This window comes from Pseudoliparis swirei, chromosome 17 (assembly GCF_029220125.1).
Source record: "Pseudoliparis swirei isolate HS2019 ecotype Mariana Trench chromosome 17, NWPU_hadal_v1, whole genome shotgun sequence".
Classification (NCBI taxonomy): Eukaryota; Metazoa; Chordata; class Actinopteri; order Perciformes; family Liparidae; genus Pseudoliparis; species Pseudoliparis swirei.
In genome coordinates, this window is record NC_079404.1 from 3,552,865 (window position 1) to 3,578,624 (window position 25,760).

The 25,760-nt window shown below is 43.1% G+C and overlaps 2 protein-coding genes across 2 annotated transcripts; one reads left to right on the top strand and one right to left on the bottom strand.

Moving 5' to 3' along the window:
- Positions 1-4,385: 4,385 nt before the first annotated feature.
- Positions 4,386-6,594, bottom strand: borcs7 (BLOC-1 related complex subunit 7). The gene is made up of 5 exons (XM_056435688.1): positions 6,463-6,594; positions 6,120-6,182; positions 5,853-5,896; positions 5,721-5,741; positions 4,386-5,611 (listed from the first exon to the last, which is right to left on the bottom strand). Exons 1-5 carry the CDS (start codon positions 6,592-6,594, stop codon positions 5,560-5,562), a joined length of 312 nt encoding a protein of 103 aa, XP_056291663.1. The 3' UTR covers positions 4,386-5,559.
- Positions 6,595-7,453: 859 nt separating this feature from the next.
- On the top strand, positions 7,454-25,242 carry LOC130207004 (steroid 17-alpha-hydroxylase/17,20 lyase). The gene is given in 12 exon segments (XM_056435354.1): positions 7,454-7,777; positions 8,379-8,517; positions 11,319-11,554; positions 12,493-12,579; positions 12,759-12,977; positions 14,585-14,754; positions 14,885-14,988; positions 16,305-16,553; positions 18,467-18,556; positions 21,463-21,555; positions 21,558-22,079; positions 24,774-25,242. Coding segments are annotated over 12 exon segments (2,412 nt in total). The 3' UTR covers positions 24,953-25,242.
- The last annotated feature ends 518 nt before the right edge of the window (positions 25,243-25,760 follow it).

Sequence of the window (25,760 nt, forward strand, 5' to 3'; positions counted from 1 at the left end):
GCATCATCGCCACCAACTGTCGAGCGACAGAATTACACTTCAGGCTTCAGAAGCCAAAGTTGATCACGTTTTGGGGGAAGATTGTTTTAAAGTCCATGAAAAACGTCCCAGTTCGTTCCCCAAAGTATTATAACTGTCTTAAGTTTATATTTATATTTGTCGGGGTTTTAGTTCTTCTATCCACCGCAGAACAGAACTTCCAAATGAATATATGCCTTAAAATGCTTGTTTTATCATTATAAGCTATGAAGGCAACACAAGGCCGGTCCCTTTCTTGGAGAAATATATTAACATAAACCTGCAAATGCAATGTTTTTCTGCTTAAATGTACTAGATAAAATATGGGAAGAAAACAAATGTATTACTGGTTTAGGAACAATGACAGAATTAAAACAATCTTAAGAATAACCGCGTCTTGAATTCTGAATTATTTAGTTGTATCTGAAATAACCACATAAAAACATTCCCTTCTGATTATGTTCACCTTTTCTGTCGAGTGTAAATCTTTATGGTTCTGTCTCACCTTTTAGGGATGTACACACAGCTGATCCAGGTACACTACAACCTCTGAAACCCACCTGAATAAAGCAAGATAAAGATTGTTTACCCTTGTGTCATCCTAACATAAAAACATATACTCCCTTTGTCCAACATCTCTAATATAAAGCAGATTACATTGATTTAAAAACCTCAAAATCTATTTTGCACGAAGAATTAATACGTGAATGTGAATATCTGAGTTGTATATCTTCACTGTTGAGAGAGAAGGGAAACATTCTTCTTTGACCTTATTATAAAATGCTTTACAATGTTTTTTTTTACATGTGCGTCATAAAAGTGCTCCCCATAAATCAACTGTAGCACATGTAGCACAGTTTGCTCGTACGCGTTCTACAGGAGGACGTCGTGGTGTCAAGGCCTCTGAAGCCACTGACACTGGGCGACTGTCACCTGCAGCACCTTCGGACGGTTTCTCGCCACCATGCAATGAGATAGTTGTCGGGTTGGATAATCCTATATACCTTTTGTCCTCTCGTGATCTAGTAGCTTGTGCAACTCTTTTGAGATACCACATGTCGACGTGTGTCTGAAGAACTCGGACAGGTTCAATGGAGACGAGGAGCAGCACCTTCCCCACACGCCTCACAGGCACCGCGGTGGAAAACGGTGTGTCAGCAGATGCTGAGATCAGTGAATGTATAAACTCTTATTCACTTAAGAGGTGAAAATAGGTTGACGTGTAGTAAAACTGTGACATCTGTATTAGTCCGACCGGTCAGCACAAACACGAGGTTTAATCGGGAAGTCCAGAGGTGAAACACTTTGTCAGAGGCGTGAGGCGTGAGGCGTTCCCTGTCCCTGGACCTGTATCCTCGCCATCCTCTGATAAAACGTGTGCGGTCGTAGAGGGGGGGGGGGGGGGGGACATCATTTAGACTCAAGGTTCAGAGAAGGCAGCTGAAGAAAGAAATGGCCTGGCAGCACGCCGGACTTAACTTTTGAGATCAGGAAAGACCAGCTGGGCACAAGGATAAGGAGATATAAACTTTTTTTATTTTTATAAAAACATCCATTGTGTTGATTGAATAAAACCAGAAGACACAGGATGAGGAATATAACCGCTGGGATGAAGCCCATTGCCCTGTGAGACAAAGGGGAAAGGTATTATGCAATGTCACCTGAACAGTAATACAACTATATACAGCAACTAAAAGGAATCAGAAATCTTAATATTCTAAAAAGTATATTTTTTTAAATGAATAGACAAAATAATGGAATAAAAACAACGAAAGAATATTTCAAAACAATTTTTTTAAATGTTTGTTCAATATTTGTTCAATTTATATTTGTTTTTCATTTTCAAACTCTGAAGGGTTCCACACACACAGTCGGAAAGATAGAGGCATTGATCGCAGTAATAAACTCTAAAGTATATAACATGCATTTTTGTTGCTATTCTGTTGTCTCCAATGTCTTTTTTATATTTATCCTGTTATTTGTAAATTAGTAAATTAAATGTATGACGAGAGTGCAAGTTAAAACCGAGTCAAATTCCATGTATATGCAGATATATATGGCCAATAATGCTGATTCTGATTCAAGAAAGTTTGCACGTCGACTACAATATGAAAGGGCATAGCTAGAAAGTGCTCCACTTATTTATCACCCTCTCTGATGTGTCTGTCAGGAGTTTTTATGGCTTGCTTCCTGTTTTATTTTGAAGCCCTCCTCTGTTTCCCTGTACTTCCTGTCCCTGTGATTGGCTGCCCTGTCCCAGATTGTTAGCATAGCTCGAAAGTGCTCCACTTATTCACCATCTTCTCTTATGTGTCTGTCAGGAGTTTTTATGGCTTGTTTCCTGTTTTATTTTGAAGTCCTCCTCTGTTTCCCTGCACTTCCTGTCCCTGTGATTGGCTGCCCTGTCCCTGATTGTTTCCACCTGTGTCCAATCACCTGCACCTTCCCTGTGTATTCAAACCCCTGATTGTTTCATTCCTCAGTGTCGGTTACTCTTTAGATTGTGCGTTGTTGACCTTTTATTGTGTAAGAATTAAGAAGATTAAAGGTTCTGTGGAACGTTGTCGGCGTTTGGGTCCTCTCTCTCTCTCTCTCTCTGGCTACACCAGTTGTGACAGTGTCAGGTATTAGAGGTATGGTAACAAAAAAATGCATAATGTCTATAAGAGGCATGGATGTATAATGTATAAATCTCTCGGTCCGACACACCCTACAGTCTTCACTGTACGTTTTTACGTCATGTTCTGTATGTGTATTGTTTTGTCCTCTCGGTTGACCCCTGGGAGATTAGCGGCCCGCCAAGGCGTCGGCTAACGGGGATCCAGTAAATAAACAAACGGCGGCCTCTCCATCGCCATCGCCCATCAAACTCGATGTGGAACACACACACACACACACACACACACGTGCAGCGCCGAGCGGTACAAGACTCAGCGGCACGTCCTTCAGGGACACCGCGGGGCCCGAGCAGCTGTTTGGCCTTCGAGGGGGTGGGGGGGGGGGGGTCTGATAACGCCGTCTCTCTGCTCCTTATCAACGGGGTGGGGATCTGAGGATTGAACCAAAGGCTCGTCTTTGTGGAGAGACGATATCCTTTTTTTAATGGAGACCTTCCAGCACATTTTCATTTCCTGCACGTGTTCGGGGTGGCGCGCCGCCAACCACACCGGCTTTGTTGTCTGAGATCAATGTGGCGAGATGCTGTGTGTGTGTGTGGGGGGGGGGGGGGGTAAACAGTTCATAGATTACCACCAGGGTACGTCCCCACTCCCCAGTTGATTACTCGCAGCGATGTTATGCTTCAAACTCTCTTTATCACACCGTAGATTAGAACATTTTGTCAAAAATGGAACAATAAACTATTTCCGTGACGTTTTTTGGTGCTTAAATCTGGATTAGAATCGTATCTGAAAGAACGTCTCTGTAAAACCCTTGAGAGTAGAGAGGAACGAAAGAGGAACGTTTGATGGATGGAAACGCCGTCACAGTCTGGGAGAAACGGCCTTTAATGCGTCGCAATCTGCCTAAAGATACAACCCGGCCCACGTCAAACCGGTTTCTTATGAGATCCGGTTACTTTAAAATAAAAAAAATGGTTAATAAAACACCGAAATGTGTGTTTTGGATGTTTTGTCTTTCCACGAGTCAAGAATACTTCTACTTCTTTTACTTTGAAGTAGTAGAATACTTGTACTCCTACTTCTTCTACATTAAAGAAGTTGAAGAAGATGAAGTGGAGGAAGAAAAAGAAGAAGATGTAAAGGAATAAGTAGGTGTAGAAGAAGTAGTAGAGGTAGGAGTAGAATACTTGTACTTGTACTTCTTTTACTTCAAAGAAGAAGAAAAATAAGTCGTAGAAGAAGAACGTGGGTCAAAAGTAGAGCTATATATTTTCCAAATGGAACACAATAGATGGCATGTGGTTCAGCACGTGTTCGTCTTCAGATGCCCCCCCCCCCTCCTCCTGCAGGGTTCTGCTCTCCATCCTTGAACACAAGGGCAGTGTCGCTGCCAAAACCTTCCCCAATAAATCATTTCATCTCGTGTAAAAAAAATAATTGTTTCCACACGATCGACGTCCTGAACCACTCGTCCCAACTTCAGGGTTCAGACTTCAGAGAACAGGACGCCAAAGTCCGAGAGCCTGAAGAACTAATAAATGAAGAATAACACCGTACGAGCAAATAGCAGTACATGTGGTGTTTTAAATGTGAAAGGTTATGAGTATGGTTATTGTTTCATCGCCACGACCTTGCTGCAGCTTATCTAATTGTAATAGAGCAGTTATGCTTTGGTGAAGTGTGCATTTGAGTCTTTATGATTCTACCACACTAAAGCAGTTAAGTTTAATATCGATGGAGCCAAGATGACACAGAAGACATGTTTAATAGATATTAATGTAATACAAATGATCAAAACATGTCAAACAAAAAATAACGTTCAGGGTTTCTGCAGAGCAAGTCCATGACGAGCCTCGTTTCCGTCCACATATTATACACATTTTTAAACATCGCATGATGGAATAGTCATATGGAATACGCTCAATGGAACCAGCGAAAATTTGATAAAACTTCCTCAATTGCTAAAGAAAAGAGTTGTCGCCGCTCCATTGTTACCTTCGCATTCTGAGAATGTTTTGATCGCTGTGTATTTATTTATTTATTTGGATGTGTGTTATTCGCATAACTCAAAAAGTATTAAACCCAATCGCATGAAATTTGGTGGGATGATTGGTTATTATCCGGGGACAATTTGATTAGATTTTGGGATAGATCGGGTCAAATGTCAAGGTCATGAAACGGTACCAAAAAAGGCTGCGGCGAAGGTATTATGGAAATGACCTCTGCCACATGTTTTGCGCGCATGGCGATCAGCGTCTTCTCGGATATTTCCATAACTTGCAAATGATCGTCTACGTCAATTTAAATGTGATCACATTAGACGACATGAAAGATCGGAGAAACCCGACGTGAAGACCTCTCTATGCGTCTCACTCGTCGGAGTTGGGGAGCCATAACGTAATAATAATCGCACCGACTTCTGACCCAACTATGTTGCAACCTTGTTCATTCACTCCAAACCAATTTAATGTGACTAATTTGACTTTTGAAACCCAAATTATTTGCTCGAAAACTGTTATTGAACGTCTCCAGACTGCCTCCACGCAGCTCTCATGCTAACCGTTAGCATCGGGGACGACGGCGTACCTCTGGGGTGCCGCCATCAGCTGTAACCGCCATATAACGGGCGTCCATTAACTCGGGTTAGGGCGCAACGCGATCACATGCACGGCGAACGCTCGGATTACAGCTCAGGTTGACTCGGCGACAACATTTAGCTTCACACAGTTTGTTTGCTGCTGAATATTTTTTACGGACCCCTCTAAATATTACACAAGGTTTCATAGCAGGGCATAACATCCAGTCCCAGATCACCGGCCAGCAGTGTGTTTGGAAGTAGAAAACATGGCGTCTCATCCTGCTGAGACAGTGGTGGTTTTAAAAAAAAGGGGAGGGGGGGGGGGGTCCTCCTGCTGCTACGTCACTTCAGTAGGTGTCTCAGCTGGTCCTGCAGGTTTTTAGAGTGCTCCACGCTGGAGGATGGAAAAGAATTCAGTGCACGTCAGCGGTTTGTGTTATGGCTCACCGATGAGACAGTGATGTCAGCTGAAGCATAAACAAGAGTGTTGTGTTGAGACTTACTTCTTCTGGATGGCCTCCTGCCTTCGCGACGGACAGACAGACAGACAGACAGAGACAGGAAGACTCTCTTAATATGTATTTCTAATTTGAGGAAAAAGTTCATTTTGTATTAAACAGCTGATTGGTACTCACTGGTATTGTAGATGCGTGGTGATAATGGACATCTTTCTCAGACTCTGGAAGACAGAGGGTAACGGTGTTGACTTGTGCCATCTCGGAGCACACAATCGAGGGCAGATAACTTCCTACGACTGCCCTATATTTTCTTGTATGATGGAATTATACTATTTGGGGTGTTCATTTAACTGTGCGTCCAGCATGTTGTCTTCCCATGGCATGCTATACATTATCCGGGGTGTATTCACTGTCTCATATATACATATATATCTTGATACTTACATCCTCAGAGTGCAGAATGGCGTCCTCCTGAATCACCATATTTCTTGCTGCTTGACCAAGAAGCTGGAAGAGACGTTAGCAACCATGAGGCATTTAGGGTTTGCAGGAGCAATAAAAGCTGCCAATCATTTACTCAACTCATAGATTGATCGTTTTGTCTGTAATTTCAGGGAAAAAACTGTCCCAAAAACCCCAAAACGTAACAGTCAAAGAAATACATGATCCGGGCTTTTATTTTGAAAAACGGAAACGACATTTCCGTCTGCTCTCTGCGTGTTAGCTGGGAGAAGCTAGACGCGAGCCACACATTTGTCGTGATTAAAACCACTCAGTGTCGTTTTACCTCCTGACTGCGAGATCCCTTGAGCACTTGGCGGGTCAGCGCGATCACGTCCCCGCTACAGGAGCCCACTTTATCGGATAACAGCCCCTTGACAGACTGGCCAAACCTCGGCTGGGAATCAGCTGACGCCATTTTTCTGTTTAGGCTAGCGATGGACGGTGCGCGGCCAGGGCCAAAATTCATAGCAACGCGCCGGCTTCACAGAGCGCTCACGTGATTCAAATGCCGTGAACGCGCACGAAGAGAGAGAGAAACGCAAACGCGATTTAGGGTGATTAGTAGTCAATAAATGAATTCATATATTCATATTATATTAATATATTAATATTGCATGAGTAGAAAAAATTTTGTTTTTCTTTTTCATTCATGATCACATGCATTTGATAAATATCAAGGTCTTCGTGCACGTCACGGTTTGACTGCTTGTAGTCAGTAAAGTAGAAATACTAGAGCAGGAGTCAGTAGCCCGTGAATACACTGGTATTATCAGTCAACTGTTGTTTACTTTCATAACTGGAGTCATCAAATTGCCCCTTTTATGGTGTTGAAGAATTGTATATCACTACGTTTTAATCGTATTTTCTGTTTCACGTATACCAGTGCATCATCTTGTATGTGTGTATAATGTGTATCTGCAAAATGAGCACTAACTGTCAGATGAATGAAGTTGAGATGGAAACATTAAGTTGCAGAGAAAATACAAACCCCTCTGAACTTCAATAAAGTACAACACACAACACCTCTGGCTTCCACCGTGTCCACTTTTTTTTGTTGGTGTCGTCATGGCAAAGATTCAATGAATCATCTTATCTTGTTTAAATTGGCCCAGCCTTAAACATGCCGAGTCAAGGATTTGGCATTGAAGGAGCAGCATAAATGCGCGCCCCTGCAGCCGCTCAGGGCCTTCCTGCAGAGCTCCTCTCTGCTCGGCCCCCGCTGGATCAGACCCCTCTCTCTCTCTCTCTCTCTCTCTCGCCCAGGCCCCTCTGCCATGGATGTGACTTGGTTCCTGTGTCTGTGTGTGTTTTTGGCCGTGGGCCTGATGGCTTTGTTTGCCATGCAGCTGAAGCGCAAGGTGTTCGCGCACGGCCCCCGGGAGCCCCCACGCCTCCCGGCGCTCCCGCTCATCGGCAGTCTGCTGAGCTTGCGGAGCCCGCACCCTCCGCATGTCCTCTTCAAAGAGCTGCAGGGGAAATACGGGCCGACGTACTCTCTGATGATGGGCTCCCACTGTGTCATCGTCGTCAACCATCACGCGCACGCCAAGCAGGTCCTGCTGAAGAAGGGAAAGATATTTGCAGGAAGACCCAGAACTGTGGGTACACTTCTTCTTCTATTTGTTCTTCTTCTATTTCTTCTTTTTCTTCTTCTTCAACTTCTTTAAAGTAGAAGAAGCACAAGTACAAGTATTATATTTCTTCTTCTACTTCAAAGTAGAAGAAGTAGAAGTCCACGTATTCTACCTCTTCTTCCCTTTTTTACTTCTTCATCTTCTACTTCTTCTTCTTTTTCTTCTTCTACTTCGTCAACTTCTTTAATGTAGAAGTAGAAGTTCAAGTATTCTTCTTCTTCTTCTACAAGTAGAAGTACAAGTAATCTACTTCTTATTTTTCTACATCTTCTACTTCTTCTTCTTTAATGTAGAAGTAGAAGTTCAAGTATTCTACTTCTTCTTCTTCTTCTTCTTCTACAAGTAGAAGTACAAGTATTCTACTTCTTCTTCTACTATTTCTTTTTCTACATCTTCTACTTCGTCTTCTTCTACTTTGACTTCTTCTACTTCTTTTTCTACATCTTCTACTTCTACTTCGTCTTCTTCTACTTTTACTTCTTCTACTTCGTCTTCTTCTCCTCCTCCTCCTCCTCCTCCTCCTCAGCAGCAGTCGTCATGTGTCTCTTGTCTGTGTGTGATGAAGGTAACCACCGATGTTCTGACCAGAGATGGGAAGGACATCGCTTTTGGAGACTACAGTGCCACGTGGAGATTCCACAGGAAAATAGTCCACGGCGCTCTGTGCATGTTTGGAGAGGGCTCTGCCTCCATTGAGAAGACCAGTGAGTACCATTCACTCCGATGATGGATTATTGATTATGGGTTATGATAGACTGTATACAAACCGGACACTTAAGATCCAGACAGTTCTGGATCATCTACTTCTACCTGTTATATGGGTGTACTGGCCCTTTAACCTTTGACGTAGTTATCAGTATTTTAAAGTTATACTATATACTACATATTCTTTTTTTCTTCTTCTGCTCTTCAGTGTATATTTGAGTTGGATGCAGGGCAAATATATTGAATTCAGTTTATTTTATATAGAAAAATTACAAATGTAACTTAAGGGGCTTTATAGTCTATACACATACTATATCCCTGACCTTTGGCCTCATATTGTATCAGGAACAACTCCCCCAAAAAATAGTAAAAAACCTTTCAGGGGGGTATAAAGGGAAGAAACCTTCAGGAGAGCAACAGAGGAGGATCCCTCTCCAGGATTGACAGAAGAATAGATGTCATGTGACCAGGGACTTAATTAGTGATCAGAGGCAGCTCAGTGAACAGGTGAAGGGAGTTAGCCTGACGAGGTGGGAGGGGCTGAAGAGTGAGGAGGGGGTGGAGCTGAACTGTGACAGAGTGCAGTTGATACTGAAGTATTTCTGTTTTCTGTTACGGTGTACTTCTGATGTACTTTTCTACTTTGCTCATTTGACAGCTTTACTCACTTTAGACTGCTTTACATACAGTTTATGCATTTTCACAACAGTGTGTAAAGTACTTAAAGTCACCGGCTGCAGAACCCTGAGAAGTGTTCTCTTGCAGTGCGGTAGCTTTCAATTGAAGATCTGAAAGAGTCCGTCATCCTTGTTGAATCCGATAATTAAACGTGTAAATTGGTTTTGTTTGCTGTGGTTTTACTCGTGCAGAGGGTTCATTTTGAGGGTACTGTTTTTTAAGTATCAATAAATTTCTAATACAGTTGTTCAGCGTCGTTATTATCAAACAGACAGGAAGAAGGAGTGCATTTGTTAGGGACTATTTTCTGTGGATATATGTATTGATTGAGAATTATAACAAAAGCATGAAGTAACAGCCAAAGTAGATCTGAATGTAATCTGGAAGTCAAAGGAGGTGATGAACTGTCAGACATCCTCACCGCGTGCCTCCTCACGGGGAGACACAACATTAAAAACATTCAAAGGAACACGTTATATTTACTTTAATACATTCAATTCTGTAATCTAGATTTGAAAGAATTCAATGAGCTCTCTAAACATTTTAAATATTACTCGGAAGGAGGCGAGGCAGATCTCGCTGCCCAATATGTATCAACATGTCATACACACATAAACACAAAAACACACACACACACTCTCACAAACACACACGCACACACACACAGAAACACAGAAACAGACACACACACACACATACAAAGAAACACAAACAAATACAAAAACACACACACAGAAACACACAAAACACACACACACACACAGGAACATCAGTTTGTTGAAATGTAATTGTATTTAATATATTATATAACAAACGTAACGTTGTGTGAATATTCATATTAATCTGATGTTGTACTTTTTTATTTGGTTGCTATGGCAACATGTCTCTCTGAAACTTTCCCGCCAATAAAGCCTCAAAGAATCAAATCTAACTGAGATGAACTCCAACGAGTGTTTGTGGTCCTGAAGGAATGTTTCACCCAGTGTGTTTCCCTTTGGGTCACGAGGGGATTCAGACTGTTTCAGACAATATGTCACATGAAGAGCATCCTGGTCCTGACCCCATAGTGACCCCATAGCGACCACGTAGTGACCCCGTGGTGACCCCGTAGTGACCCCATAGTGACCACATAGTGACCACATAGTGACCCCATAGCGACCCCGTGGTGACCCCGTAGTGACCCTGTAGTGACCCTGGAGTGACCACATAGTGACCCCATGGTGACCCCATAGTGACCACATAGTGACCCCATAGCGACCCCGTGGTGACCCCGTAGTGACCCTGTAGTGACCCTGGAGTGACCACATAGTGACCCCATGGTGACCCTGTAGTGACCCCGTAGTGACCCCGTAGTGACCACGTAGTGACCCTGTAGTGACCCCGTAGTGACCCCGTAGTGACCCTGTAGTGACCATGTTGTGACCCCGTAGTGACCCCGTGGTGACCCCTTAGTGACCCTGTGGTGACCCCGTAGTGACCCCATGGTGACCCTGAAGTGACCCCGTGGTGACCCCATAGTGACCCCATAGCGACCACGTAGTGACCCTGTAGTGACCCAGTAGTGACCCCGTGGTGACCCTATAGTGACCCCGTAGTGACCCCGTAGTGACCCCATAGTGACCCCATGACCACGTAGTGACCCTGTAGTGACCCTGTAGTGACCCCGTGGTGACCGCATAGTGACCCTGTAGTGACCCTGTAGTGACCCCGTGGTGACCACAGACCTGTAGTGACCCCATGGTGACCACCTGTGACCTAGTGACCCTGTAGTGACCCCGTGGTGACCCCATAGTGACCCGTGGTGACCCGTAGTGACCCGTAGTGACCCTGGTGACCCGTGATGACACTGTGGTGACACCGTGATGACACCATGGTGACACCATGGTGACCACATGGTGACCCATGGTGACCCTGGTGACCCGTGGTGACCACATGGTGACCCATTAGTGACCCCGTGGTGACCCCGTAGTGACCCCGTAGTGACCCTGTGGTGACCCCGTAGTGACCCTGTGGTGACCCCGTAGTGACCCCATAGTGACCCCATGGTAACCACATGGTGACCCGTTAGTGACCCCGTGGTGACCCCGTGGTGACCCCGTGGTGACCCCCGTGTCTCCCTCAGTCTCCTCAGAGGCCCGGTCTCTGTGCTCCGTCCTGTCCGAGGCGGCGGCGGCCGGCCTGGCCCTGGACCTGTCCCCCGAGCTGACCCGGGCCGTCACCAACGTCATCTGCTCGCTGTGCTTCAGCTCCTCCTACCGCCGCGGGGACCAGGAGTTCGAGGCCATGCTGCACTACAGCCAGGGCATCGTGGACACCGTGGCCAAGGACAGCCTGGTGGACATCTTCCCCTGCTTACAGGTGAGGGGGCGGAGCCTGAACCTTTAAAGGTTTGCCGTCACTGTTCTTCAACGTGAATGTTTTTAAACGTTGTTCATGATGCTCTGATATCAACGTCTGCTGAGTAACGTACGACAGGCCCAACGCAACAGGACCACACTTTACATTTTACCATGTGGGCGCATGATTCACATTGAGGCATTATTTATTAGTGAAGTAGAAGTACAATTATTCTACTTCTTCAACTTCTACTACTTCTTCTACTTCTTCTACTTCAACTAAGTAGAAGTACAAGTATTCTACGTCTACTACTTCTTCTATTTCAACTAAGTAGAAGTACAAGTATTCTACTTCTTCTTCTTCTACTTCTTCAACTAAGTAGAAGTACAAGTATTCTACTTCTTCTTCTTCTTCTTCTACTTATTATTATTATTATTCTACTACTCCGAAGTAAAATAAGTAGAAGTACAAGTATTCTACGTCTACTACTTCTTCTACTTCTTCTACTTCAACTAAGTAGAAGTACAAGTATTCTACTTCTTCTTCTTCTACTTCTTCAACTAAGTAGAAGTACAAGTATTCTTCTTCTTCTTCTTCTACTACTTCGAAGTAAAATAAGTAGAAGTACAAGTATTCTACTTCTTCCTCTTCTTCTTCTTCTTCTTCTTCTTCTTCTTCTACTTTGAAGTAAAATAAGTAGAAGTACAATTATGTTACTTCTTCTACATCTTCTTCTTCTTCTTCTTCGACTGATAAAAAGCAAAAGGGGACATTTTCAACTCAACTCATGATCTGAATCGGGAGGATGGCAGAAGGGAAGATGACGAATACATTTATTTATTTTTTGGGATTCATTTTTTTGGGGTCATATTTTAATTTCAATGTCTACAGAATATATATATATATATATATATATAATATCCCACATAGTATACATGACGTGTCTCTCTTTGCCACAGATCTTTCCTAACGCGGACCTGCAGCTCCTAAAGCAGTGTGTTTCAGTCCGAGACAAACTTCTGCAGAAGAAATATGACGAACACAAGGTACAGTCGGCCTCTCGCTCCCAAAAACATTCCCTGTGACGTCATCGATGATGTCATCGATGAGGTCAGCGGTTCACGGGTTGACACTGACTCGCTTCACCGTGACGCGGCCGGCTTACGTGAGGCCGTGTCTTCATGCTACCCCGTCACGTACAACCCCCCCCCTCCGCCCCCCCCAGGCCGACTACAGCGACCACGTGCAGAGGGACCTCCTGGACGCCCTGCTGAGGGCCAAACGCAGCGCCGAGAACAACAACACGGCGGAGGTCAGCGAGGAGTCCGTGGGCCTCAGCGACGACCACCTCCTCATGACCGTGGGGGACATCTTCGGAGCCGGGGTGGAGACCACCACCACCGTGCTCAAGTGGGCCATCGCCTACCTCATCCACTACCCGCAGGTAGGCCTGGAGCGGCGACCGGGGGGGGGGGTGTGTGTGTGAGTACTTTTGTTTCTGTGTGTTCCTGTGTGTTTCTGTGTGTGTGTGTGTGTGTGTGTGTGTTTGTGTGTGTGTGTGTTTGTGTGAGTGTGTGTTAGTGTGAGTGTTTCTGTGTGTGTGTGCTTTTGTGTGTTTCTGTGTGTGTGTGTGTGTGTGTTTTTCTGTGTTTGTGTATGTGTGTGTGTTTGTGTGTGTATGTTTGTGTGTTTGTTTGTGTTTGTTTGTTTTTTATTTGCGTTTATTTGTGTGTGTGTTTTTGTGTGTGTTTGATTCTATTTATGTGTGTGTGTTTCTGTGTTTGTGTGAGTGTGTGTTTCTGTGTTTGTGTGTGTGTGTGTTTGTTTCTGTGTGTGTTTTTGTGAGTTTCTGTGAGTGTTTGTGTATGTGTATGTGTGTGTTTGTTTGTTTGTTTGTGTTTGTTTGTTTATTTGTGTGTGTGAGTGTGTGAGTGTGTGTTTGTGTGAGTGTGTGTGTGTGTGTATGTGTATGTGTGTGTTTGTTTGTTTGTTTGTGTGTGTGTGTGTGAGTGTGTGTTTGTGTGAGTGTGTGTTAGTGTGAGTGTTTCTGTGTGTGTGTGTGCTTTTGTGTGTTTCTGTGTGTTTCTGTGTGTGTGTGTGTGTGTTTTTCTATGTTTGTGTATGTGTGTGTGTTTCTGTGTGTGTGTTTGTCTGTTTGTGTGTGTATGTTTGTGTGTTTGTTTGTTTGTGTTTGTTTGTTTTTATTTGTGTTTATTTGTGTGTGTTTGATTCTATTTATGTGTGTGTGTTTCTGTGTTTGTGTGAGTGTGTGTTTCTGTGAGTGTGTGTGTGTGTGTGTGTGTGTGTATCAGGAATGCAAGTATATGTGATTAGCCTTGAGTGCTTTAAATCTGGGACTTATTCTGACTACAACCGTGAAAGAATCTTGCGTTCCTTGAGCTGCAGTACCGCTGGTGTCCACTGGATGCTGCTCTATGTCATCACATCGCCACGTCTTTAGCTCTCAAGCCGTGTTGTTCGAGAAAATGACTATGGTGGTCCCAAGGAAAGCCCCTCTGTAGGGAACACTCACTTACATGACAGTGCTAGGGATTCTACATGTGACTCCTTTCTTAAAAGAGATTTTTTAAAGGCGATTAAAGTATGGCCTTGAAGTTTAAAAAAGTTAATTAACATTCCTCCTCCAGGAAGAATTTTGCAGAGGAGTTTGCTTTTTGGCATTTTATTGCCAACCCTTGTTGACTTTTTGCTTCTTCTCAGTTTAATTAGTTTATACGCTGGTGTTTAGGGAGAATACTGCAATGAATACTGCAATGAATACTGCAATGTTCAGCATAACCGCCTCTGTGTGGCAAGGGTATAAACAAAGCTTCAGAAAACTGATGCCGAATAGCAACATGTTATGAGTTTGGAACTGACTACCAATAAACTCGAAACTAAAAGAGCTTCTTAAAAAAGCGTCTTAATTCATTCAAACTGAGAAAATTAACCATGTGAAAAATAACCTGAATAATAAGACCACATTAAGATATGAGTGTATTCTTGGAGCAGAACGTGGGTATTTCTTTACTGTTTCGTCCGTGTATTTAGGTGCAGGGGCGTATCCAGGAGGAGCTGGACAGCAAGGTGGGAGGGGACCGCTGCCCCCAGCTCAGTGACCGAGGCAGTCTGCCCTACCTGGAGGCCACCATCAGGGAGGTGTTACGGATCCGCCCTGTGGCCCCTCTGCTCATCCCCCATGTGGCCCTCAGTGACACCAGGTACGCCGAAAAAACTCATTCGGGGCCATAACGGATCAAAACAACACCAGTTATGACATGACTAGAAGGGTTCTGGAGATTCTCGCTCTAGCCACACCTGTAAATATCCCGCCTGTGCTTCTCTGTGCAGCATCGGGGATTTCACCGTGAAGAAAGGAACTCGAGTCATCATCAACCTGTGGTCTCTGCACCACGATGAGAAGGAATGGAAGAACCCGGAGCTCTTTGACCCCGGTGAGAGGACACTGCTGTCCGACGTGTGCCCGATTTGATCCCGGAAACTGATGACGCTGATGTCCGCTGGGAAAGAAAGGCCTATTGTGACCTTTTTATGAATACGGATTAATGATGACACAAAAGAATACGTCATCTGGTGTGATGTGGAATGGGATTTAGAATGGGAAAATGAACCGTTAATTGGCGATCAGCCATCCATCCATCTATCCATTTGCTATATCCAATTACACTACCGTTCAAAAGTTTAGGGTCACCCATACAATTTCGTGTTTTCCATGAAAACTCATACTTATATTTATCAAATGAATTGCAAAATTGATAGAAAATATAGTGAGTTTCTTTTCTAGCTAAAATACTAAATATACACTCACTCAAAAAAAGTTTGGGGTCATCCATACAATTTCGTGTTTTCCATGAAAACTCATACTTATATTTATCAAATGAATTGCAAAATTGATAGAAAATATAGTCAAGACATTGACAAGGTTAGAAATAATGATTTTTATTTGAAATATCAATGTTGTTCTTCAAACTTGTCGCTCAAAGGAAGAGTTTCGTTTCCTAGCTAAATACTAAAATATACACTACCGTTCAAAAGTTTGGGGTCATCCATACAATTTGGTGTTTTCCATGAAAACTCACACTTTTATTTATCAAATGAATTGTAAAATGAATATAAAATACAGTCAAGATATTGACAAGGATAGAAATAATGATTTTTATTTGAAATATTAATTTAGTTTCAGCTCAAAGGAAGGACAGTTTTATATCTTCTCTCACAAGCATAACTGTTTTCAGCTGCGCTAAAAAAAAGGGTTTGCAAAGGTTTTCTACCCCTCCGTTAGTCTTCTAAGGCGATAACACAATGTACCATTAGAACACTGAGGATGGGCCTCTACACACCTCTGTAGAGACTTCATTAAACACCAGAGAATAGTCATTTACACATTAACTATGTAGAAAGTGTATTTAGAATTAATTTAATGTTATCTTCATTGAAAAAAACAGTGCTTTGAAAAATAAGTTCATTTCTAAGTGACCCCAAACTTCTGAACGGTAGTGTGGATATAAACTCCAGCGTGTTCTGGGTCTGCTCCGGGGCCACTATCCAGTTGGATGTGTCAGGAAAAGGAGGAGTCCAAGAAGCATCCTAATTAGATGGCAAAATAAGCTCAGCTGTCCACTTTTCTTCCACTCCAAGCTCGTTCCAGAGCTTTGGCTCCACCAGCGGGTTCTTGGGCTGATGCCACTACAGGAATATGTCGTTTTTGCCGGTGCGCGTTGGTTCTGACGGCGCTTCGCTCCTCCCGCAGGTCGGTTCCTGAACAGCGACGGCACCGGTGCCATCATCCCGTCGTCCAGCTACCTGCCGTTCGGCGCCGGGGTCCGGGTGTGTCTGGGCGAGGCGTTGGCCAAGATGGAGCTCTTCCTCTTCCTGTCGTGGATCCTGCAGCAGTTCACCCTCTCCGTGCCGCCGGGCCACCCGCTGCCCAATCTGGAGGGCAAGTTCGGCGTGGTCCTCCAGCCGGCCAGGTACAAGGTGAACGCCGTGCCGAGGCCGGGCTGGGAGAGCAACAAGGGGGAGCCGCGTTGAGACTCGCCGCGCGGGTTCTCCCAGTTTGGGACCCTGGGAGTCGACAATGGAGGTCGAGCTTGTAGCGAACTGGACAGAACATCTTCTTTGAATGCACGACATTCATTATTATCTCAACCAACACTTCCGTATGTTATTTATAAATAAATGTTGGGTCTTGATATGCAGTATCTGATCAAGTTATTTCTGCTGCCAATCGATATTGCAATCGGAAACACACACACACACACCTCTATCCGCCAAGTACCCCCTGTACCCCCCTGCACTATGGAATCACGTTTCCACCACTGTGAGAAAAAATGTCGATCCTGTAACATAATTATGACTTACTATCTCATAATGATGATAGCATCTCATAATTATGACTTGGCATTTCATTATTATTATTATGAGATAGTAAGTCATAATTATGAGATGATGTCTCATTATTATGAGAAAGTATGTCACAATAATGAGATAGTATCCAAAGTAAGTCAAAATTATGACATAGTAAGTCATAATTATGAGATAGTCATTCAAAATTATGAAATAGTAAGTCATAATTATGACTTAAAGGATCCTAATTTGTTTCTCAAAGTGGTGGAAACGGCTTCCATATTGATCAGTGCAAAGCATTTTTGGTTGAAAAGAATATGTAATATACACAGTACTGTGACATCAGTGTCTGGTTTAATTTAGAATATATAACATTCCCTTTATGAACGTACACTTATATTGTATTGAATATATTTAATTACAATTTTGAAAGATTTTTTAATGGGTGCTCATAAAAAAAAAAACGTTGCCACATTTGAGAACTACTGGTATACACGATATGATTTTTGAAGTATATAGTATATATACACAGTATATATATGTTATTTATATATATAAATAGTATGTTAGATAGGGCAGGTGGCACCTTGCATGGTAGCCCCCCTCCCCATCAGTGTATGAATGGGTGTGAATGGGTGAATGATGTCACGTGTTAAAGTGCTTTGAGTGGTCGGAAGAACAGAAAAGAGAAATACAAGTATAGTCTATTTACCATTTGAATGATTTGATGCCTAAAATAAAGTATGTGGTTTAACAGAAGCTTAATAGACGTGTACAGTGTTGCTCTACAATATAAAATACCTCCCTAGAAACCCCCACTCGTAGTCTAAAAACAACAACAAGTGGCTAAATGAGACTATTTAGCCTCGCTGTGCACACACTCTCACGTGTGAGTTCCTTTGTGAAGGTGATCTTGCTGAACATAAAGTATACACAGCACAAAATGTGTGTTGGCACCCCTTCCTCCACCCCCAACGCCCTCACAGTCCTAGAAACACCCGGAACAAAAAGCTCTCACAATGGGACCATGAAGAAGCCCATCCATCCATCATGTTACATTCTATTTTGGCACTTTTTAAAGTAATCAAATAGGGAGATGGTGGTTTATTTATTGATGTTATTGCATTATTTTGTCAATATATGTGTGGCGTATTCATTCATGCCCTTATGTTGTGTAGTTGTGCAGCTATGGCCTATCAGCCGAGTATGTGGAGGAGGGTCCTGAAGGGGTTCCGTGCCTCTCCAGTGAGCTCCCCGGGTCCCATTCATACACCTGTTTTGTTGGGGTATGCTGATTGACACGTGGAGCCCCGCCCCCTGCACTTGTCCTTTCATTGTAATTGGCTCGACACTGGTGTGTATGGAAATTCCCCCCTCCGCGCGCGACCCTTGGCTCACACCTTGACTAGCGGGAGAATGCGCGAGGCCGCAGGCGGGCGCACACACACACACACACACACACACAGAAACACACACACAGAGCCTCACAAACGGGCTTCTCTCTCTCTCTCTCGCGACCACTGCCCACGCGGCTGCTCGTCCCGTGCCGTCACTCCACGCCGAAAGCGCGCGCCGACATGCCGCGGTCTTTCCTGGTGAAGAAGCACAGCGCCAGGAGACCTCCAGCCCACGGGAGGCCGAACCCGGAGACAGCAGGTAGGACCGCGGCGGCGTGTTTGGAAAAGGGAAAGCAACAAGTGCAAGCCGTGGGGTTATTTCATGTTCGTTATTGGTGGTGCTTTGTCGTTTAAAAGTGTTACTTTATTCAAAGAAAGATAGCCTCGAGTGACCTGAACTAACATGGAAACGGATTATTCCACAACACCTGCTCTCCGAGCGGACTGTTTACCAATGAACACATCAATCACTGAGCCCGCCAAACTTCAGAAGTGATTTCACGTGAGGACTTTTTACTGAAGAGCTTTTGAATAGTTTCATTACATTACATTTCGTTACATGTCATTTAGCGGACACTTTTATCCAAAGCGACTTACAATAAGTGAATTCAACCAAGAGTACAAACTCAGAACAACAAGAACCAAGAAAGTAGCATTTCTTCAAAAAAGCCAAACTACAAAAATACCATAAGTAATACCCTAATACTTTAAATAATACCATAAGTAATACCCTAAAACTATTTGTAATACCATAAGTAATACTATAAGTAATATCACTGTCAGGCCGAGATTCCGATCAGGACTCAAATGCTGAGGCGTCAGTGAGCAGATTGGTAATCAAAACAAAAACTCTCCTAAGAGGTGGAGGCTAAATAATGTCCTAAGAAACCAAACGCTGGATTATGAAAACTATAACAAAAATCGCTCTTTCGAGGTTGGTAATAAGTTTCCAAAAAGGCTCGGTGGCTATGAACGTGGCCTTGGTGAACGATCATGAGACGAAACACTTTGGCACAGGACAGAGGGAAGACGCAGACTATAAGCACATGAGGGTAATGGGGAACAGGTGGAAACAATCAGGGATCAGGGGAGACAATCAGACCGGTGACACATGAGGAAGGGCAAGTGACCTGAAACGAGAGGAGAGTTAGACTTCAAAATAAAACAGGAAGTTACGAGACAAAAACCCAAGACAAGACAAGCTTCACCACGGTGTGACAATCACGAGTAATACTATGAGTAATACCATAAGTAATACCAGGAATAATATCATAAATAATACCATGAGTAATACTATAAATAATACCATGAGTAATACCCAAATACTATAAGTAATACCATAAGTAATTCCATGAGTAATACCATAAGTAATACTAAAAGTAATACCATAAATAATACCATAATACTATAAGTAATACCATAAGTAATACCATAATACTAAAAGTAATACCATAAGTAATTCCATAAGTAATACTATAAATAATACCATGAGTAATACCATAAGTAATACCATGGGTAATACTATGAGTAAGATCATAAGTAATACCATGAGTAATACCATCAATAACTATTTTCAAAGTCTTTTTTAATGGATGCTCATTTGAAACATGTTTAAAACAAATCTCAGGTACCCCCCGGAGGCCCTTCACGTACCCCCAGGGGTCCACGTACCACCATTTGAGAACCTCTGCTCTAAATGATAGAAGGATGCATATGATATTTACCCTTCTGTCCTATATGCATGTTTTTAAAACCAGCAGACCCCGTCTGTGTCTCGGCTCTTTACAAAAGCACGCGAGGAGCATAATGCTGCGTCGAGGACGGAGCCGTTTTGTGTCTGGCCACAAACAAAAATGTAGTTTTGTGTTTAGCAGGTGCAAAATCCCCAGGTCCTCAAGGAGAGCAGAAGGGCCCCATTAAGCAGCCTCGAGAGCCTCTGTAGCAGCCTTCCAGGCTCCTCCTGACAAATCCCTCCTTCAACCTTTGTATTTGTTCCAATACAGCCCTTAAAGCGAGCTTTGAGCCCCCCCCCCCACCCCCACACACACACACACACACCCCACACCCCTCCCCATCCCACTATACTGATGGACCCAGTACCTGCCATCAGAGGAGTGCTGGTCATGAGACTGAAATCATATTTAATTTAAAGATAAATACACTGATTTAAGCTTAATATTTTAACATTTTTTAAGTCTTTGCATTGAAAGGACCGCATCTTCTCAAATATTTGATCACAATATTTAAATACTTCTATGTGTATGAGAAACTGTTTTGAGTTGTGGATCTCTTGAATGAAGTTTATAATTATAATTAAAGCCCCCGACGAACTGCTTACAAATGGACTTTTTCGTGAACATGAAATAGTCGTGACTAAATAAACTAGATACGCAAGAGTCAAAATTATAGAGGTCAGGGAGGTCAGATTAATAAAAAGACCGATACCCGAGTACTTTGAGTATAGATACGAACATCCACACAGTCTCACTGTACATCAGGCTCTGGGGACCAAGGACTCGTGTGTAGCTTCGTGTGTTTAAGTTATTAGATAAGTCATTAAGAAAAGTTTGCATCCACTCAGCCTCTCTGCACCAGCTGCATGTGAGCATTAGAAAGGAACGAATCTGAACCTTCCCTTTAAAAGTACAACTATTACTTTTGTTTGGCGTACTTCATGTGTTTGCAGGGTTCATGGCGAACCTGGAAAAGTCATGGAATTTTAAAATGTTTTTTTCCATGCCCGGAAAAGACCTGAAAAAAGTTTTATCCCCAAAGTTTTGGAAAAGTCCTGGAAATGTGTTGGATTCATATGTTCATTAACGCTGAGTTTTAAATAATCAATATGCTTTTAAAACAAAGACGGCATACGCTTTTTCATATTCGCACATTTTCCGCGCTGCAAGTGAACGCACCTGAACTGAAAAGACACGCATGTTGATTATTTTAATCAAACTATTGTCTCTCATTCATTTGAGTCATTTAAGGTTATTTACTGTAAGATTTTGAATTCTCATTGTTAGTTTAAATATGACATTTTATCACTTTTGGTCATGGAAATTTGGTTTAAAGTCCCGGAAAGTCTTGGAAATCCATTAGTCAACATGTGTATGAACCCTGTATTTGATAAGATAAATGTGTGTGTGTGTGTGTGTGTGTCTTCTACAGTGGCCCCCTGCAGCACCCACGAAGACTCCCGGCTACACGATGACACCCCCCCCCACCGTCGCTTTCCGGCCCCGAGCCCACGGCTGCAGCCGAGAGCCCGGTCTCCTCCTCCTCCTCCTCCTGTCCTCTTTCTCCCGTGGCAGATCGCCTGCGTCCTCCGTCGTCTCCACGCGCCTCCCCTCTCTCCTCTCCGGAGGCTCACGGCGGGCGCTCCGCGGACGCCTCCGAACCCGCCGGATCCCGCACCCGAGAGGACCCGGACCGCCGACGCGTCGCGGGGGACCGCAGGAGGAGAGAGAGCCTCGCCCCTTCGCCCCTCCCTCTCCTCGCCCTCTTTCCGACCGTTCCTTCCGCCGCCGGCCGCCACGAGTGCTTCGAGTGTTTGGGCCGCCGCAAAGGGCACTCGAGCTTCTCGAGCGTGGCCGAGCACGAGCGGCTCCAGTGCGAGTGGAGCGGCAAGAAGTACTTCAGCTGTAAGTACTGCGAGAAGGAGTACGTCAGCCCGGGAGCCCTCAAGATGCACATCCGGACACACACTCTGCCGTGTGTGTGTAAGCTCTGCGGCAAGGCGTTCTCCAGACCCTGGCTGCTTCAAGGACACATACGGACACACACAGGTCGGTGAAAACGCACACGCACACACACACACACACACACACTCTCGCACACACTCGCAGCTCGGAGGTGAGATGCGCACATGCTCCAAACGAACACAGGGGGCAGCACTTCACGGCGAGAAATATCGTCCACGTATGAGATTATGAGGAGAGCTTATTATACACCTGTATATTTAGTCTTTAGTTTTTAGTTTTTAGTATTTAGTTTTGTGTTTTATAATTATTTTTATTAATGCTCTGATGTGCACCGCTGCTGTGATTTTTGAAATGTCCCTACGGTGGGACGAATAAAGGTATATATCATATCATAGCATATTGCAGCGATGTGGGTCATGAACTTCACTCAGTAACCACGGAAACACAGCTGACTAATCACAAGATAACAGTTAAGTTTTAGTTTCTCTCTCTCTCTCTTATATATCTAAATACATCCCCGTTTATGAAGTGGCATGAAACTTACTGCTGATGAAATTACTCCTTTATTTTCTCCCTTTACATTCATTAAGGTGGTAAACTATCACCACCCTAAAGAGCGTTAGCCTCATACGGGTCCATTAAAATATTAAACTTTATTAAAATTATTATTATAAATGTCCATCCGTCCGCAACAACATCCGTAGACGTACGAGTTTGCATTCAAACGTAAAAAAGAAAACTGTGATTCCTTTTACCTTTTCAAAATAAAAGTCTGATTTATCTATAAGAGGGGAAGTGGATTAAGACCACGATAAATTATTTATTCACAACATCAAAGGGCATACATCAAAACCAATAAGGCAATCAACCCAGAACAATAAGCCTTCCACGGGGTTATTCACAACATCGATAACCGTTCACAAAGATCCGTTTTCTGTTCGTAAACACGATGGCGTATTCTTGTGGGCGGCCTCAGAACTATTCTCTGAACACAGGATTTAACGCTGACTCGTCAGTTTTGTTGACTTTTTTTATTTTTTATTCATATGGCCGAAGAAAATATGTGTTTCTAGACTATATTCGTTTGTCCATCTCCAGAGCTGGCTAGCTCGTCACGCTGTTATCCGTTGTATTCACAACTCAAAGGGGGAAAAAAGAAGAACACCAAAACTCTGCCGAGAGCCAAAGGATCGGTCATTCAAGTCCAAGTTGTAGATCGAGCCACGGACACAGTTAACAGGGTTCGTAGGGTCATGGAAAACCTGGAAAAGTCATGGAATTTTAAAATGGTCATTTCCATGCCTGGAAAAGTCATGGAAAAAAACTTACATCATAAAAGTTTTGGAAAAGTCATGGAAATGTGTTATAATCACATGTTCATTTACGCCGAGTTTGAAATAATTAATATTTTTTTAAAGAAAGACGCTCAAAATATAAGCCGGCGTACGCTCTCAATACGCAACATTTTCTACAGTTTTCATGTTTATACCAAGATTTCAGTTTGGTCATGGAAATCTGGTTTCAGGAAACCGATTGAATTTATCGGCAAAGTTTAAATATTTCAAAACGCGGCGAGTATTTGCAACGCACAACTCGCCAAAAATGTGCATCTATCGCAACGTTGACTTTGCTCACGGGATCTACTCACGCGAACAAGTCTCAACGCTCTTGCTGTGAACGCAGCTTTACACACCGAGCGCCACTGTTGGACTCCAGGCATCCCTCTGCTTTGCCTCCAGCTAAAACTTCTTCGGTGAGACCAGGGGTCCCCAAACGTTTTCCTGCGAGGGCCACATAACTTTTCCCTTCTCTGATGGGGGTCAGTTTGTAACAGAAAAAGTGTGACGATCGCAGGGGTGCCTAAATTTAAACATTTATTGTTTTCCAGAAAGCCACACATAACTAAATATTAATAACCCTTTCTGGGATCTTCACAGAAAAAGAAGTCAGGAAATAAATAACACTATTTGTGAAATAAATAATAACCAAATAACCCTCTCTGGGTTCTTCACAGAAAAAAGTTAGAAAATAAATAACACTTTAAGAAATAAATAATAACCAAATAACCCTCTCTGGGTTCTTCACAGAAAAATGTCAGGAAATAAATAACACTATTTATGAAATAAATAATAACCAAATAACCCTCTCTGGGTTCTTCACAGAAAAAAAGTCAGGAAATAAATAACACTATTTATGAAATAAATAATAACCAAATAACCCTCTCTGGGTTCTTCACAGAAAAAAGTCAGGAAATAAATAACACTATTTATGAAATAAATAATAACCAAATAACCCTCTCTGGGTTCTTCACAGAGAAAAAAGTCAGAAAATAAATAACGCTATTTATTAAATAAATAATAACCAAATAACCCTCTCTGGGTTCTTCACAGAAAAAAAGTTTATTGAACATTAACTTTCTGTTGTGCCGTGCACAATCTTAACAGGTAAAAGTTTAGCTTAGTTGTCAGAGCAGAATCTCTTCCTCAAATGAGTCATAAGAGCCGTCTCTCAAAGTCCTTGTGTTCCTTGCAGGTTAAATATCCTGCATTCTGAATCAAATGTTCTCTTACCTAACCTTTTCGCCATTATTCCGTTCTATTTGACAGCGGCTAGTCTAGGATTTGCGTGGCCAGACTGAGAAAAAAAAATCATAATGCGTCTCTGGTATTGTTCAGGGGGCCGGGCCAAATGTGGAGGCGGGCCTTAGTTTGGGGACCACTGGGTTAGAGAGTTCACGGATTAGCAGGAAACCGACATGCTCCTGTGTTCCTCCCGCAGGAGAGAAGCCGTTCTCCTGCCTCCACTGCAGCCGAGCGTTCGCCGACCGGTCCAACCTGCGCGCTCACCTCCAGACCCACTCCGAGGTGAAGAAGTACCGGTGTGCGCGCTGCTTCAAGACCTTCTCCAGGATCTCCCTGCTCGCCAAGCACCAGGAGGCCGGCTGCCCGCCGTCCTGACAGCCGGCTCCACAAAACACTCTTTCTGTCGAGCTTCACGGGTCCAGAACCACAAGACCGTTTGGACCTGGATCTGAGTCACTTCAGTGGACAAACTTGTACATGAATTTACTTTTTTTTGTAAGGATTCACAATCACAGATTTGAGTCGGCACAACAGTCTCAGTGATGTTAGAAGTTACTGACTAGAACTAGTGCTGAAGTAGCAGTTAGCCCACTGATAATCACGTTGAGATTATATCATCACATCCAGTGTTATGTAATAAAGTTATTTTTTGTCTCTACATTAAACTGCATTTTGTTTGAGGTTATTTGAAAGTGATTTAATAAAATGTAAATGAATTAATTATACAAAACAACATCAACAATATCATAACTTATAATAATAATACTCATTTTTATGTATCTAGCACCATTAAAAACAGAAGCAAAGCATTAGTCATACATAACAGCAATACAGGAAAACATTAAAGAAAACAGGAGGCAAAAAATGACCAATGCCATAAAAACACCAAACACAAACAAAAACAAAAACACGACAAGCAAAAAGAGCAAATGGAAAAGAAAAGAAAAAACAAATAAAATAAGGGGAACGACAGAACTGCGTGAAAAGGACCTAAATGGACGACGTCACTTAAAAGCAATTCGATAACAATTCTATAAAAGAAGTGATTTAAAAGAAGTTACTGATTCCGCAATATGCCGTAAGTCATCGGGGGTAATGAAGCCTTTGAACTGCGTTAAGTCTTTATAACGTAACTTGTTGACGTGACTCAACATTTATTGTGTCCTACGTTGTTCGATGATGT